The sequence below is a fragment of the Gossypium hirsutum genome, chromosome A06 (genome assembly GCF_007990345.1).
Source record: "Gossypium hirsutum isolate 1008001.06 chromosome A06, Gossypium_hirsutum_v2.1, whole genome shotgun sequence".
NCBI lineage: Eukaryota > Viridiplantae > Streptophyta > Magnoliopsida > Malvales > Malvaceae > Gossypium > Gossypium hirsutum.
In genome coordinates, this window is record NC_053429.1 from 4073125 (window position 1) to 4089042 (window position 15918).

General features: G+C 34.5%; 1 protein-coding gene across 1 annotated transcript; it reads right to left on the bottom strand.

Annotated features, from left to right (window-relative positions):
* Window positions 1–2744: 2744 nt before the first annotated feature.
* Window positions 2745–7510, bottom strand: LOC121230318 (glucose-6-phosphate isomerase 1, chloroplastic). The gene is made up of 14 exons (XM_041114903.1): window positions 6749–7510; window positions 6529–6651; window positions 6127–6225; window positions 5925–6008; window positions 5238–5381; window positions 5092–5157; window positions 4740–4808; window positions 4540–4647; window positions 4254–4306; window positions 4016–4154; window positions 3768–3924; window positions 3512–3590; window positions 3152–3218; window positions 2745–3064 (listed from the first exon to the last, which is right to left on the bottom strand). The coding sequence occupies exons 1-14, from the start codon at window positions 7277–7279 to the stop codon at window positions 2930–2932; spliced, it is 1854 nt and encodes a 617-aa protein (XP_040970837.1). The 5' UTR covers window positions 7280–7510; the 3' UTR covers window positions 2745–2929.
* Window positions 7511–15918: the final 8408 nt, after the last annotated feature.

The window sequence follows — 15918 nt, forward strand, 5'->3', positions numbered from 1 at the left end:
TTTTTTTTTTTTGGTTTTTGATGAAAATAAACTATGTTAAAATGTAGTGAGGAAAGTTAATGTTTCATTTAGGAAATGGATTTATCGGTTATATACGTGATAATGACGATGAAAAATTTGTATGTTAGAAAGTCCAATTCGCAAAAGCTTGTCAAAATTAATCTTCACGAATATGGTGAAGGGCTGGAAGGTGGGCATTCAAGAAGGAATGCATGTAATCTTTTACAAAGCTCTATGCTGTTAATTAAAAAAAAATTATCGCCGAGCTTCAAGCTATGATTTATGATGGATCAGTATTCAGCTATGAGTAGAACATACTTTAGATCTAAGTCTATTTGGTAATCAGTGTTTCAAATTGAAGAATAAATTGTTTGAATTTTTATTCGTAGATTCATGATATCCAAAATTGTTTTATGAAAAAAAATTAAATTATAGAAGAAAGAAAGAAAGAGAGCTTTCGATTGGTGCAGATTATTGATCAAAAAAAGTCATATAACATCCATTTTAACAGTCTAATGACTTAAAATGAAAATTTGTTTTAGTTAAGTGATCAAATCGAAAATTAAACCATGATTAATGGTGTAGTTTAACAGGTGCTGCAAACCCTGTTGCAGGCTTACAACACATCTACAATGCCCGAGAACGAAGATCCATCGAGGAGTTTTGTAGTTCTCGAAAACTAAAGAAAGAACTTGCTTTATCACATCTTTGTTCATAGTGTTGAACCTTCATTGCAGCTTCTGGGACAAAAGGTCATAAGCAATGGTTTCTACAACAAGACCGTACTAGAATTTGAAAATGGAATTCTTTTTGCTACAATGAAAAAAAAAATCAGAATTTTCTAATTAATTAAATTTTTTTTTTTTACTTTGTCAAGTCCTTGAGTGAACATGTTCTTTGTTGTGTCTCTTTTTAAGTCTTACTTAAAGCAAACATTGTGAAATTGTAGTGTAAGAGTAAAAAAATCAGTAAATAAATGAAAAAAGAATGAAAATTTATGACGAAAAACAACAATTTGCCAAGTGAAATAACAGTGACTTGCTGCTTAAGGAACTGTCTCCAGAGTTTCACAGCTTACAACAGAGCAAAGTATCAACTTGGAATTTAGTAATTGAATCTATTCATTCAAAAAGTTAACAGATTCGCTAAATTTAAATAGTAGCAATCCAACATTTCTTTTTTAATTTTACCCCTAAATTTCCCCATATTTCTCTTTTTCAAACTTGTTTTTTGAGGTTTATAACTACCCTCTTAATGATATAGTCCTTGAGATTTAAGTCCGCTATAGTTATTTGAATCAAATTGGATTAGTTGGTAAGGCTGGGAATTGGCTGAGTACAATTTCAAAAAAAGGAAAAAACCTAGTGGACTTGCGAATTGGTACAGATCAATTAAACCGGACTAAAACACTCGTAATTGAATAGGATTTTTTAACTTCTATATTCTGAATCTTTTAATAATTTATTTTATTTGAACCACATAAACTGATTGAACCAATCAAATAAAAAATCAATAATTTGAGTTTGATTGATTTAACTATTGATATAGAATAAAAAAATATTAATTTTACCACAAGTAGAATTAAGAAACTACCGTTTGTCCTTAATTGCTATTTAAAATAATAAAAATTAAATAAACAAAACACACAACAGTTTCTTAATCCACATGTCGGAGTTAAAAAACCTTCACCACTAATGTATCAAATAACAATCCTTCTTATATTATATTATTAACTAAAGAAATGAAACTCATCCTTGTATTATTATTCACTAACAATACGAACTAATACACTAATAATACATAAATGCTTCATTTGGTTGGAGTGTTATTTTTTTCAGGTGTTTTAGTCATTGGTTAACTATGAACTAATCATAATTGATAATATTTAGTTTGTGGCAAAAAGGAAAACTTTTTGCTTATTTTAAAGAGCTCTTATTTTTTACAATAATTTTTACTCATCTTTTTAATTGTAGGTTTGAAATTGTACTAATTATTTTTTATTTTATATCTAATTATTTTAAAAAGTGTTAAATAAACTTTTTACTCATATTATTACACAATTAACCGAACGTAACAAAAATGTATTATTATTATTATTATTGTATAAGTTAATAAGGTTAGGTAGGTAGGTCTCAACTAGACTTGTCCATAGGTTGGGTCACCCAATTTGGCCTGAAGGCATGTTCGAAAACTGAAAAAGTTTGAATAAAAATATAGGTCCAAAAAATAAAGTTGAACAAAAAATAAGGCCTACTTTCTAAATGGCCAAGCTGCAAATAAGTTTTTTTGCTCAAGTCCGGTTTGAATTTGAAAAAAAAACTGCTGCTTTTTTTTTATTACTATTTTTTCATTGTTTTGCTATCATTTCACTATTATATTACTTCTATTTTGTTATTATTGTTGGGATATTGTATAACTTTTGTTTTATTATTAATTTTGTTATTAGTTTAAAAATATTTACTTGCTAAATTACACTTATCTTAATATTATTTAACTGTATATATATTTTTAAATATAAAAAAATTTAATATGGACAAGTCGGGTCAAACTCAAATTTAATATTTTTAACCTAGCCGGGCTTAAGCGAAATTTTAAGCTCATTTTTCAAGCTAAGGCTAAAAAATGAGCCTAAGTTTTTTATTTAACTTGACCCGGTCCATGGACAACTCTAGTCACGATATATCAGGACATGAAGACTCTTGTGTAATAAAAATCCTGGAAATTTTGCTCTTTTCTCTTTCAAATGACAAACAAGGAAACTGTTAGGAAATGTTTATTTCTAACTCAAAAACATTGATACAATAGGTAACAACCTGGTTCCCAGAAAAAAACACTAGAAATCGTAAACTAATTTTATTGGACTTTTTTTTTTCCTTTTTCCTCTCTATGGAAAGTACAAGCTTAAAAGAGGACTTGAGTTTTCATTCCCTTAAGCATATAATTCATCCACGTTACATTCGCCGAGGAAAACTTTTAAGCTATATGGTGAACCACAGTCTCCTTCGGCGATTAGTGCTCGGTCATTGGCGGCCATGTGTTCAATGATTTTGTATATCATTTCAATCTGCAGTAGTAAAAAAATAAGCAAGGTTAGTATTACTGTTTATGTTATCACGTTAGAAGTGTTGGTCGAGGGTTATTTTGCACATACATCGTCCGGGGCATGGCAACGGTCAGCGATTTCTTGAAGCGTCAATGATTCGGCAGGGTCTTCACAGCTGAATGAAGCGAAACAGAAAAACACTAATCAGAAAAAACAAACAACGAAAATAAGGAAGGCATACAAATACCGCAAGCACATTGAAAGAACTGAGCATTGAAATGCGAGAATTGCATTTGAAGGTCATCGAGCCTTTGAATCAAAGAGGAAGAAGGGAGAGAAAAATGGCTACGAGGCAAGAAAGTGAGAATATCCGCAGCTGTAATCTATAAAGGTTTCTTAGTCGAAACTTTATTAAATTCAGTGATTTATAAAGACATTCTAATTCATCAAACATTTGACATCAGATACCTGGCCTCGTTGAGCACCGCTAAAACCCGCTTTTGTAGAGCTAATACTTCACCAGCAGCTTTTTTCCCAGCTTCCACACCTACGATGAAAATTAAATGCGAAATAGAAAAGAAAAGACCAATCAGATTAATTAACCCCATAAAAATATTAAGATTAAACAGCTAGGTTGCAGAACATGAAACCAACAACAAAATATCCTGCTTATTTCACTTCAAGAATTGAATTTTTTAAAATTGAAGACAAAACTTATACTTACCCGGTTGATGATAAGCATTGATGTTGACAAGCGAGGCGTAAATTCCAACTGCTCGCTCATAAAGTGCTATGAGTGCCCCAACAGATCTAGGTGTCACCTCTTGGACGGTGACAGTGATGGATTCTCGGTTATTTGCATACAGAGCTGATCTTGTGCCCTACATAATCAATGTTATAAAATGCAAATATTACCAGTCTGCATCATATGTACATTCCAAAATCCTTTTAGAAAACCAGCACTTATCAAACCTGTAGCATTCCAAACAGGTAGTCACCACATGTAACACCTGGTTCAAGCTCCCAATCATGACCAGGGGGTCTATCACGTAGAACTTCGATAAAGGTCACAAAGAAATTGTGCACACCCTCCCTCAGTTGTTGGATATAGCTAAATGTTGAAGATAAGTGAAAAAGGTTATTATTAGGTCTCCGCATTGCTTGCATCAATAGAGATCAAATCAATTTCAAAGGTCCGAGGGAATCTTACGCGTGCTGATCTGTGCTTCCTTTATTTCCATAAACAGAAATTCCTTGATTTACCTAATGAACTAAGTAAATGTGAGAAAGCAACTTGCACTTGTTTATCAATGAGTAAATATTCTACACAAAACCACAAATAAAGCAAATAAAATGTTTCCCCGGATAACTAGAGGTCCAATTGGCAATCACTTAGTTACTAATATTTAGCTTCAATTAGCATTTGTACAAAGTGGCCACCAGGGAACCAAAAGTAGTCTAAAAAATACATCCTAATTGAAGTGGTGCGACCATACCCGGTTACCATCCAGATCAAACTCCTTGCCAAGCGATTCCATAACCAACTGTTGTAAATATCTGCTAAATAGTAATAAGCTATCCTTGTAAGGAAGAACAACCATATCCTGAAGAATTCAACAAGAGAAGCCATTATTTTATTTTTAGAAACCAAAATTTGTACAACATAAGATCTGCAATATAGTTAAGAATTGAATACCTTAGATCCAATCCCATCAGTTGCCCAGTACCAACATAAAGCAAGCAATGCTGCAGGATTCTTCCTCAGCTGAAGGAAAGGAGGAAAAATATGTAAGTCAATCAGGAGATATTATCTGCAATAATAGGAGGAATACAAGCAAGATACAAATCAAAAGCATACTAAAACATGGTAGAAGAAGATGAGAAGCAAGTTTTTCCATGCTCAGAAACAGCCAACGGGCAAAACAAAGGGAATAAAGACAAGCAACCCAAAATCACCAAGTAAAAAACAACTACGATGATTCAGTTCTCCCGATTTCAGCATTCAAGGAAGTTTATAGGAACTAATAAGACACCAATGTGGAACTTACCACTGTGCTCCTAGTGGCCTCATCCATCATGGATGCACCAACAAGCATTTCTCTTATGTCAACTCCCTGCAGCAACATTCACTTAGAAAAAACTGGCAAAAGTGAACTTATAACCACATTAAATATTAAATCCATGGAGTACATGCCTGAAGTGCTGCAGGAAGCAAACCAACTGCAGACATTTCAGAGGTCCTGCCACCAACCCAATCAAACATAGGGAACCTGGCTACCCAACCCTCAATCCTTGCAGTGTTGTCCAACAAAGAATTTTCTTGTGTTATAGCAACACCCTGCATTAAAGCAAACGTAAGAAACACATATAAAGTTGAGAATCATATTATTGGGGGAACCATCTTACCGAGTACAAGAAAAACCTAGAACAATGCAAGAATCTCATCTGAATGAAATAGTAAAGTACCAAGTGAAGTTTCTATCCAAGGGATCATTAGAGTGAACTAAGCACAATTCAAGTAGGGAGTACGGTTTAAAATATCAATCTACCATCTAATAACTCAGAATATTAAACAAGCCCACTAAACTATATGTGTGGCAAATTGTACAAAGAAAGAAAAATAAAATCATAGGGGTAGTTGTACACAATCTCCATTATGGTGGCAACAAAGAACAGAAAAAGCTCAAAACTATATGTGGGGCTTTAAGCATTTTATGACAAAATTATTCCAATTGCAACCGAGCTAACTCTATTATGAAGCCTCTAAGATATCCGCCAATGATAACTTACCTTGAATTAAGTAACCAAGTAATATTTTGAAACGACACTCTGAAGTAGAGGAAAACAAATAAAAGCAGAAACAAGAACCTGAGATAAAAACCTGTTTTGCAAAATCCAGACCAGCTTCACGGAAGGCTTTCTGTACTTCCAGTAGGCCATTTCTTGTTTCAGGGGTACCTCCACTCTGAGTAGATATGTTTTTATCAGATAAATACACAAAATATTTCATATAACCTATAAAATCAAAGAATAATGAAACAAGAAAACCAACAGTATAGAGATTAAGGGGAATTGACGCAGACCTTTGAAATCACAATTACAAGAGTAGAAGCCAACTCAGGCCCAAGCTGTGCTATTTGATGATCGATTCCAGCAGGATCGGTATTATCAATGAATCTTATCTGCCAGCCAATAAAGAGAACAAGTTATTAATAGCCTATTCCAATCAATACATATAGTTAAAACCTAAAATCATTCAGTGGTAAAGCTAATAAAAAACTCGAAACTGAAGTTAGAACATTGCTGTAACAAACCTATCAGCAGACTAAACCCTCAAAGCTCATTGCCAATAAATAATGAAGTGTACTATTCAATTTAATAAGACTACTTTAAAGAACAACCTACTCACACAAAATTGGATCAAATTGTTCAAAAAAGAGAAACAAAATTGGCTTGTACTTCCGAGTGAAATCCAAAGAGCATACCTTAAGAGGAGGATTATCAGGAGCCAATGCTTCCGCCACGAACTGCGGGCCCAGAGCCGAACCTCCAATGCCAACTGAGAGTATTTGAGTAAAACGACCCTCTGGAGAAGAAGGTGGTTTAATCTGCAGTTTAAAAACGGATTAAACAATTTGATTACTTAAAACATCCACGATCGATTAGTTTGTAACTGCGAGTTAAAGCCGAATCGCCAAAACTAACCTTACCGCTGATGACGCTATCAGCGAAATCGCAAATGGCGGCGAGAGTTTTATCGATCTGAACTTGCAGAAACGGATTCGGCGCGAGTTTCGCGTTCCTCAACCAATAGTGGCCAACCATCCGTCCTTCATCAGGATTGGCGACGGCGCCTCTTTCCAGTTCCTGCATAGCCTTAAACGCGGCTTGAAACCGGGGCTCCATTTCGGAAACGAACTCATCCGAGAATCCGATCCTACTCACATCGAGGTACAACCCGAGCTCTTTATGCTGGTACAACCAATCAACGTATCTCCTCCAAAGCGCTTTAGGATCTTTCTCGAGTCCACCTTGCTTAGCCTTCTTCAAACCCGCGACGTCATTCGTTTTCGACAAATCAGCCGACACTTCACGAGCAACAAAGTGTTTAAAGCTCGAGTTAGAACGACTCGACACTGCGAGTGAGTCCTTGCGAAACGAACTGAGTTCAGCGCCGATTTTGTTATTAGGCTTCAACGAAGGAAAAGAAGAACATAAGCCCGAGAGAGAAGCCATTGAAGGAATTATGAACTGAAATGATTTTGTTGTGAGTGGACTCGTTTTATTTAGAGTGCTGTGCTTAGGAGTTGAGTTGCGGAAGGTTATTTATGTCTTTTTATTCATATACGGCTCGTTCGGAAGCGAAAGGTTGTACCTGGTTCACTCGTTGTGTGGTTGGTTGGTGGAGATGCTGGAAGGGACGTAATTACAGTGATGCCCTTGGAATATTCCTTTCACCGGTTTTGACCTTTGGAGACCGTTGAAAGTGGCAGCTTGTTTTTGTACATCGGAGAATCCGTCGCATTTTTTGGATTTAGGACAGTTTTTTATTTACAAACAAATTTCTACTAATTATTAATTAACTAACAAAAATCCAATTGGATTACAACCCACGCAATAAACTTAATTCTTTTCAAATCTTTGTTTTTTACTACAATTTTCGATTAAGTATCATGAAGCTTCCGTAATAGAAGTCGAGTTATATTTATATCCTCCACTTAAAAAAAGATAAATTAATTATTATACATTAAATCAAAGAACAATTTGATCATTTATGTTATAATTTTCATCAATTTGTACTATTAAAAACTGTCGTGGTTGATGTAATAATTAATCAGACAGCAACATGGGCGAAGCCAAGAATTCTTTTAAGGGAGGCCGAAACTAAATTATAAAATTTTTAATAGATCCAAATTTAATTTTACCATGTATTAATTTATAATTGCATTAATTTTTAAATGATTAAATAGAAGTTGCTTCATATTTAGTGGCGGCAATTTGAAATTTTACCATAGATCAATTTGCATTTTTTTTAATAGAGAGATTGGACAAAAATTTTCTATTTTTACGGAGGGACAAAGCCCTAGCTTTGTCTCTGGACAGTAACACATAATGTGTCACATGCACATCAGGCTGATGTATAGTGACCAATTTTTAACAATAAAAATAGATGAAACTTTTAACAAAACTAATTTACTTTAATGTATAATAATTAATTTACCTATTTTTGAATAAAAAATAAAATATAATATGATTTTTAATATAAATGTCACTGTGATACTTTTACTCACTTTTGAAGAAGTATGCACTTTTTAAAACCCAAATTATATATTTGGCAACAGGTTAAATCTAAAATCAAATGATGACCATCGTTTATAACGTAAGATATATTTTTTTTCTAATTTTTATATACAAGGTATATAAACATTTTTTTATTAAAATATGTTTTAAATATATAATAATCTATATTTAAATTTGTAATTATTGTCGATTGAATCTTAGCTCAATTGACATGAGCATTGTTGCCAATATAAGAGAACGAGGGTTCAAGTGTGATGAAAAGTATTATCCTTGTAACGCCCTTTACCCGAGACCGTTGCCGGAGTCGAGCACAAGGCACTACTAAACTTATTTGAGCACTTAACCAAATTTAGATAATTTATATCATACTTTTCAGACAAGCTGTCCAACTGCGTCATAGTTGCTAAATAATTCATATCTCGAGTTATAAAACTCGAAACCCAAATCCGTAAATTTTCCCCGAATTTATACTCATATATCTACTTACCAATTTTTTTATATAATTTTTGGTTGGTCCAATTAGTACACTTTATTAGTTAAATCCTCCCTTGTTTTAGGGTTTCGCTACTTTGACCCCTGTGCACTACGAACCAAATTTCTCTCTGTACAAAATTCAAATAACCATACCGTTTGTTTCTCTTAAAAATAGACCCAATGAGGAATCCATACATATATAGTATGACTCATAATTATTTTTGTGAAATTTTTAATGATTTTCTAAAATCAGAACAGGGGAACTCGAAGTCATTCAGACTCTGTCTCACCACAATTTAAATATCTCATAACATAAAATCCAATTGCATGCACCGTTTCCTCTATATGAAACTAGACTCATTAGGCTTTAATCTCATTTTTTTTCCAGCACTTAACTCAATTTCCACAATTTATGGTGAATTTTCAAAGTCAAACTACTGCTACTTACCAAAAACTGTTTTAGTACAAATATTGTTAACTAGTTCATAACATCTTTACTTCAATTCATTCAAACTCTATACATGCCATATAAATCTTTAAACATAAAAAAAAAACTACCAGAATTGATCTGAATAGTGTGCCCTGTTGTGTTGATCCGATCTACCCACTTCACTTCAAGTCAATCTACATAAAAATATTAAACACACACAAGTAAGCTTATTGAAGCTTAGTAAGCTCATAGGCATATAAACACAAATCATATCAAATATCGTACACAATCATATATCTATTAGTTTAACTATTTCATCCTCCAAATCACAATTTCATTAATAACTCATTGGAATAATTTTCATATGGCTACTCACAATTTAACTCCCTTAGGCCCATTTCTCATTTACTTCATTGTCAAATTAAGGAACAATAAGGGAATTGAGTGCTTCATTATCACATTGCCATAGTAAACTATGGACATTCACATTGTAACGCATCACACACCGAAGCCATAGCCTTGCCATGGTCTTACACGGTTCACATATCATACCGAAGCCATATCCCAGACATGGTCTTATACGGAATCACATTATCACATTATACCGATGCCATAGCCCAGCTATGGTCTTATACGGAGTCACATTATCATATTGCACCGATGCCATAGCCCAGCTATGGTCTTAAACGGGCGCACTTATCACATATTTTTCGTCAATTCATCAGGGTCACAGAATAGAAGCACTCAAATCAATTGTTCCTACTAATTTGTACTTTTAGTTACACATTATTCATTAGTTAATGCAAATTGATAGTATTCATCAACAATAAAATACTTTAACAATCATAAGATTTTCATATCAAAACATTGAACTTTGCCATATGAACTTACCTGGACTAATTTGCAAAAGTCGTAGAAATTCAGGGACTATTCTTGAATTTTCTCCTTTCCACGATTCAGTTCGTTTTCTTGATCTATAATTATAAAATCATTCCTTCATTAGCATCCATTTCAATTCTATTTCACTTCACAATTTATGCTGTTCAAATTTCGAAATTGCACTTTTACCCCAAAATTTACAGTTTTCACAATTTAGTCCCTGCTCAATTCACCCATCAATTGAACTAATTTTTCTCAATTAACACTTTATTTTATCATTATAAACTATTTCAAAACCTTTTATATTCTTAATTTCAACAGAAACCTTCAATTCACAACTTTTTCACAATTAGGTCCTAAATATCATTTCCTATCAAAATCACTTAATAAAACCACCTTAATATGAAATTAGAACTTAAATTTCATAATAATTCATCATAAAATTCCCTTATCCATCCAGGGTAACTTCCAATTTCACCCATAAAATCAAAAACTAATGAATTCTACAAGTGGACCTAATTGTAAAAGTCATAAAAACATAAAAATTATCAAGAAAAGTAAGAATTAAACTTACATGATGTAAAAATATGAAAAACCAGCTTTCTCCAGACCTTCTATGGCGTTTTGGCTGAGAAAATATGAAGAAATGTCTAGATTTTTCAATTACATCATTATTTAACTATTAACTTTTATGCTATTTCCAATTTTGCCCCTTGTTCACATTGTTTTCTTGCTTATTTCATACCCAAACTGTCCAGCCATTAACCTTTGGGTCTAATTGCTCTTTAAATCCATCTTTTTAAATACTTAAGCTATTTACTCACAATTTAACAAATTTTGCGCTATTTTCAATTTAGTCCTTTTTAATTAATTAGCCATCCAAACGTTAAAATTTTCTAACGAAACTTTAATACTAACTCAATGACACTCCATAAATATTTATAAAAATATTTATAGCTCAATTTTCAACTTTGAGGTCTCGATACCTCATTTTTGACCCGTTTGACCTAATAAATTCTTTTAATTCACTAATTTCACCATTTCACAAATTCTTCTAAATTCTTACTTGACTCATAAATATTAAATTACTATCTTGTTCAATCTTATTTGTCGAATTTAGTGATCTCAAATCACCATTTCCGACACCACTGAAAATTAGGCCGTTACAACTCTCCCCCCTTTAAAAATTTCGTCATCGAAATTTGTTACCTGAAAACAGATTTGGATACTGTGATCTCATTGACTCCTCTGTTTCCCAGGTTGCCTCCTCCAATCCATGTCGATGCCATAACACTTTTACTAACGGTACTCGTTTATTCCGTAGTTCTTTAACTTCTCGAGCTAATATTTTCACTGGTTCCTCCGAATAAGTCATATCTGATTGTAGCTCTATCTCAGTATGAGGAATCACATGTGAAGGGTCTGATCTATATCGTCTCAACATAGATACATGAAATACATTATGGATCTTCTCAAGTTCTGGAGGCAAGGCCAATCTATAAGCTACTGGACCGATCCTCTCAATGATTTCGTATGGTCCGATAAATCGTGGACTAAGCTTTCCTTTTCTACCAAACCGTAAAACTTTCTTCCACGGAGAAACTTTCAAGAACACACGATCACCCACATTGAACTCTATATCTCTTCTTTTCAAATCTGCATACGACTTTTGACGATCGGAAGCAGCTTTCAAACTTTCCCGAATAATCTGAACTTTCTCTTCAGTTTCCCGAATTAAATCCACTCCGACTAATTTCGATTCACTTAATTCTGACCAATACAACGGGGTTCTGCACTTCCTTCCATACAGAGCTTCAAACGGTGCCATTTTGATACTAGCTTGATAACTGTTATTATAAGCAAATTCAGCTAAAGGTAAGTACCTTTCCCAGCTGCCACTGAACTCGAGTATACAACACCTTAACATATCTTCCAAAATCTGAATCACTCGCTCTGATTGTCCATCTGTCTGAGGGTGAAAAGCTGTACTAAATTTTAACTTAGGACCTAAAGCTTCCTGTAGTTTATTCCAAAATCTCGAAGTAAACCTCGGATCTCGATCAGAAATAATTGATGTCGGCACCCCATGTAATCTCACAATTTCTGACACATATAATTCCGCTAACTTATCAAGTGAAAAATCTGTTCTGACTGGAATAAAATGCGTTGATTTAGTGAATCTGTCTACTATCACCCAAATCGAATCTTTTTTCTTCGGAGTCACTGGCAATCTAGATACAAAATCCATCGTCACATGTTCCCACTTCCATTCTGGAATCATTACGGGTTGTAACAAACCTGTAGGCACTTGATGTTCAGCTTTTACCTGTTGACAGATTAAACATTTTGCCACAAATTCACAAATTTCCCGTTTCATACCAGGCCACCAATACATTTTTTTTCAAATCACAATACATCTTCGTACTACCCGGATGAATCGAGTACATACTACTATGAGCCTCTGATAAGATATCCTTCTTCAATTCTAGATTATTCGGGACACAAATTCTATTACGATGGTATAACATACCACTATTATCAATAGAGTAATCTAAGTTCAAATTATCCCGAACCATTTGTCGTTTCAACACCAACTTTGGATCTTCATCTTGCAATTCCCGAATTCGTTGAAAGAATACTGGTTTTGTCTTTAATTCAGCTAATATAGAACCATTTTCATTAACAGACAAATAAGCATTTAACGCTCGAAGAGCAAATAATGATGATTTCCGACTAAGTGCATCTGCCACTACATTTGCCTTACCCGGATGATAATCAATGATAAGATCGTAATATTTCAACAGCTCTAACCATCGCCTCTGTCTCAAATTCAGCTCTTTCTGCGACATTAAATATTTCAAACTTTTATGGTCTGTATACACATAACATTTCTCTCCATATAGGTAGTGTCTCCAAATTTTTAAAGCAAATACTATGGCAGCTAATTCAAGATCATGTGTAGGGTAGTTCCTCTCATGTGGTTTCAACTGTCGAGAAGCATATGCTACAATTTTTCCTGACTGCATCAATACACAACCTAAACCATTCAGAGACGCATCACTATATACTACATATGGCACACCTGATTCAGGCTGAGTTAACACCGGAACCTCTGTCAACATTTTCTTTAATTGATCAAAACTTTGTTGGCACTCATCAGACCATACAAACTCAACATTCTTCTGTAATAATTTAGTTATCGGTGAAGCAATCAGTGAAAAATCTTTCACAAATCGACGATAGTAACCAGCTAATCCAAGGAAACTTCGCACTTCCGTAACATTCTTTGGAGTTTTCCAATTAATCACCGCTGACACCTTACTCGGATCTACCCGTATACCATCAACTGACACAATGTGACCCAAGAATCCCACTTCATGAAGCCAAAATTCACATTTACTAAATTTTGCATATAACTGCTTTTCCCTTAATATCTGTAGTACAATTCTCAAGTGCTGAGCATGCTCGGATTCTGTCTTTGAATAGATCAGTATATCGTCAATAAATACAACCACAAATCTATCCAGGTAAGACTGGAAAATTCGATTCATTAAATCCATAAAAGCAGCAGGAGCATTTGTCAAACCGGATGGCATAACTAATAACTCATAATGACCATACCGAGTTCTAAAAGTTGTTTTCGGTACATCACATTCCTTTACCTTTAACTGATAATACCCAGATCTGAGATCTATTTTTGAAAACACTGTAGCATCCTTAAGCTGATCGAATAAATCATCAATACGAGGCAAAGGATATTTATTTTTAATTGTTACCTTATTCAGTTGCCTGTAATCTATGCACAGCCTCAATGAACCATCCTTCTTTTCATAAATAAGACAGGTGCACCCCATGGTGACATACTCGGTCTGATAAACCCTTTGTCTAACAGTTCTTGCAACTGCGCTTTTAACTCTCTTAATTCTGCTGGAGCCATTCTATACGGTGTCACTGATATGGGAGCTGTTCCTGGAAGCACATCTATCACGAACTCAACTTCTCTATCGGGTGGTAAACCTGGTAATTCTTCAGGAAATACATCCATGAATTCATTTACAACAGATAGTTGCTCTAACTTTGATTTAGAACTTCGAGTATCAAGAATATAGGCTAAATAAGCCTCATTTCCTTTACGCAACAATTTCTGAGCAGACATAAAGGAAATCATTCTAACCATGTCATCCAAATTCCCAGACTCAACCAAAACAATATCTCCTGTTTAACATTTCAAGCTAATTCGTTTTTCTCGACAATTCACTACCACGTCATGTTTCATTAACCAGTCCATGCCCAAGATAATATCAAATTCACGAAAGGGTAGCAGCATCAAATCAGCGGGGAAATCACAGCCCTTAACTTTCAGTGGACAGTTATGACATATTAAATTAACTACCACACTTTGACCTAACGGATTTGTAACTTGTACATCATAATCAGTAGGCTCAACAAATAAGTTCTTTTCAGATGCTAACATAGTGCAAATATATGAATGAGTAGACCCAGGGTCTATTAAAGCATACACAGGAACATCATAAAGATAGAAAGTACCAGCAATTACATCTGGAGCTGTTGCTTCTTCTCTCGCTCGAATGGCATAAGTACGAGCAGGAGCCCTAACTTCTGATCGGCTAGCAGTATCTTTCATACCCGAACAAGTAGCCCCTGTAGCACTGCTCTGACCAGAGCGTATTCCTTTTTGAGGAAGAATTTTCTGTTTCTCCCTCTGTTCCACTTCTTCTACTTGTAATTGGGGACAATCACGAATAAAGTGATCCGTGGCCCCACATTTATAACAAGCCCCTAACTTACTTCTACATTCACCGGGGTGACTTCTTCCACAATGTTGACACTTAGGCCTTTGGGTATTTTGTACACTACCCACACTAACAGCAGGTCTGTCAGATGCTTTGTAATCAGATTGTCTTGGCCTACTTTTTCCTGATCTTTCCGGCACTGAAGTGGCTCGACTGAATTCCTCTTTAGATTTCTTCACTGGTAAAGCCGAAAATGACTTAGATGCACTTCTTTTGAAAGATTCTTTACTTCTTCTATCTCGTTGCATCTTTTTATTATATACTTCTTCAAGCTTCTGAGCACGATCTGATAGAACAACAAATTCTCGTATCTCAATGCCCCCTATCATCATTTTAATCTCATCATTAAGCCCTTCTTCAAATCTGATACACATTTCTTCTTCTGTGGGTATTATATTTCGAGCATATTTGCTCAGATAAACAAATTCTCTTTCATATTCAGCCACTGACTTGTTTCCTTGTCGCAAGTCGAGAAATTCTCTTTTCTTCTTATCCAGATATCTTCTACCGACATATTTCTTCTTAAATTCATTTTGAAAAAATTCCCAAGTGATCTTCTCAGCCGGTACAACAGCTTCTATTGTTTCCCACCAGTTATAAGCTTTTTCTTTCAATAATGACACGGCACATATTAAGTAATCATCTGGTGAGCACGCCATTTGCTTAAAAACCCTCATTATACTTTGTAACCAATATTCAGCTTTAACGGGGTCATCATCTGTTCTTCCCCGAAATTCTTCAGCCCCATGTTTTCTGAGCTTTTCAAATGGAGAACGTTTGCCAGATTCAGTTGTCGGAGGAGGTGGAGGAGCAACCAGGGGTACTAAAGATGTTGAGATAGGGGGAGGAGGTTGTGTAGTCTGATTTCTTTCTCGCACATTCTCATTATACCACTGATTCATGAATCCATAAATCATATTTTTGAGTTCTTGTTCTCACATCAATGAAATCAGAGCTTTACTACTTGTTCCTTGTTC

What these genes read in the sequence shown, in the direction of transcription:
- LOC121230318 (XM_041114903.1), bottom strand. Translation starts at nt 7,279, where the DNA reads ATGGCTTCTCTCTCGGGCTTATGTTCTTCTTTTCCTTCGTTGAAGCCT. An exon ending in CTGATGGGATTGGATCTAAG is followed by an intron (nt 4,648 to 4,739) that starts GTATTCAATTCT and finishes TGAATTCTTCAG; the next exon opens with GATATGGTTGTTCTTCCTTA. An exon ending in TTGATCTGGATGGTAACCGG is followed by an intron (nt 4,307 to 4,539) that starts GTATGGTCGCAC and finishes TTAGTTCATTAG; the next exon opens with GTAAATCAAGGAATTTCTGT.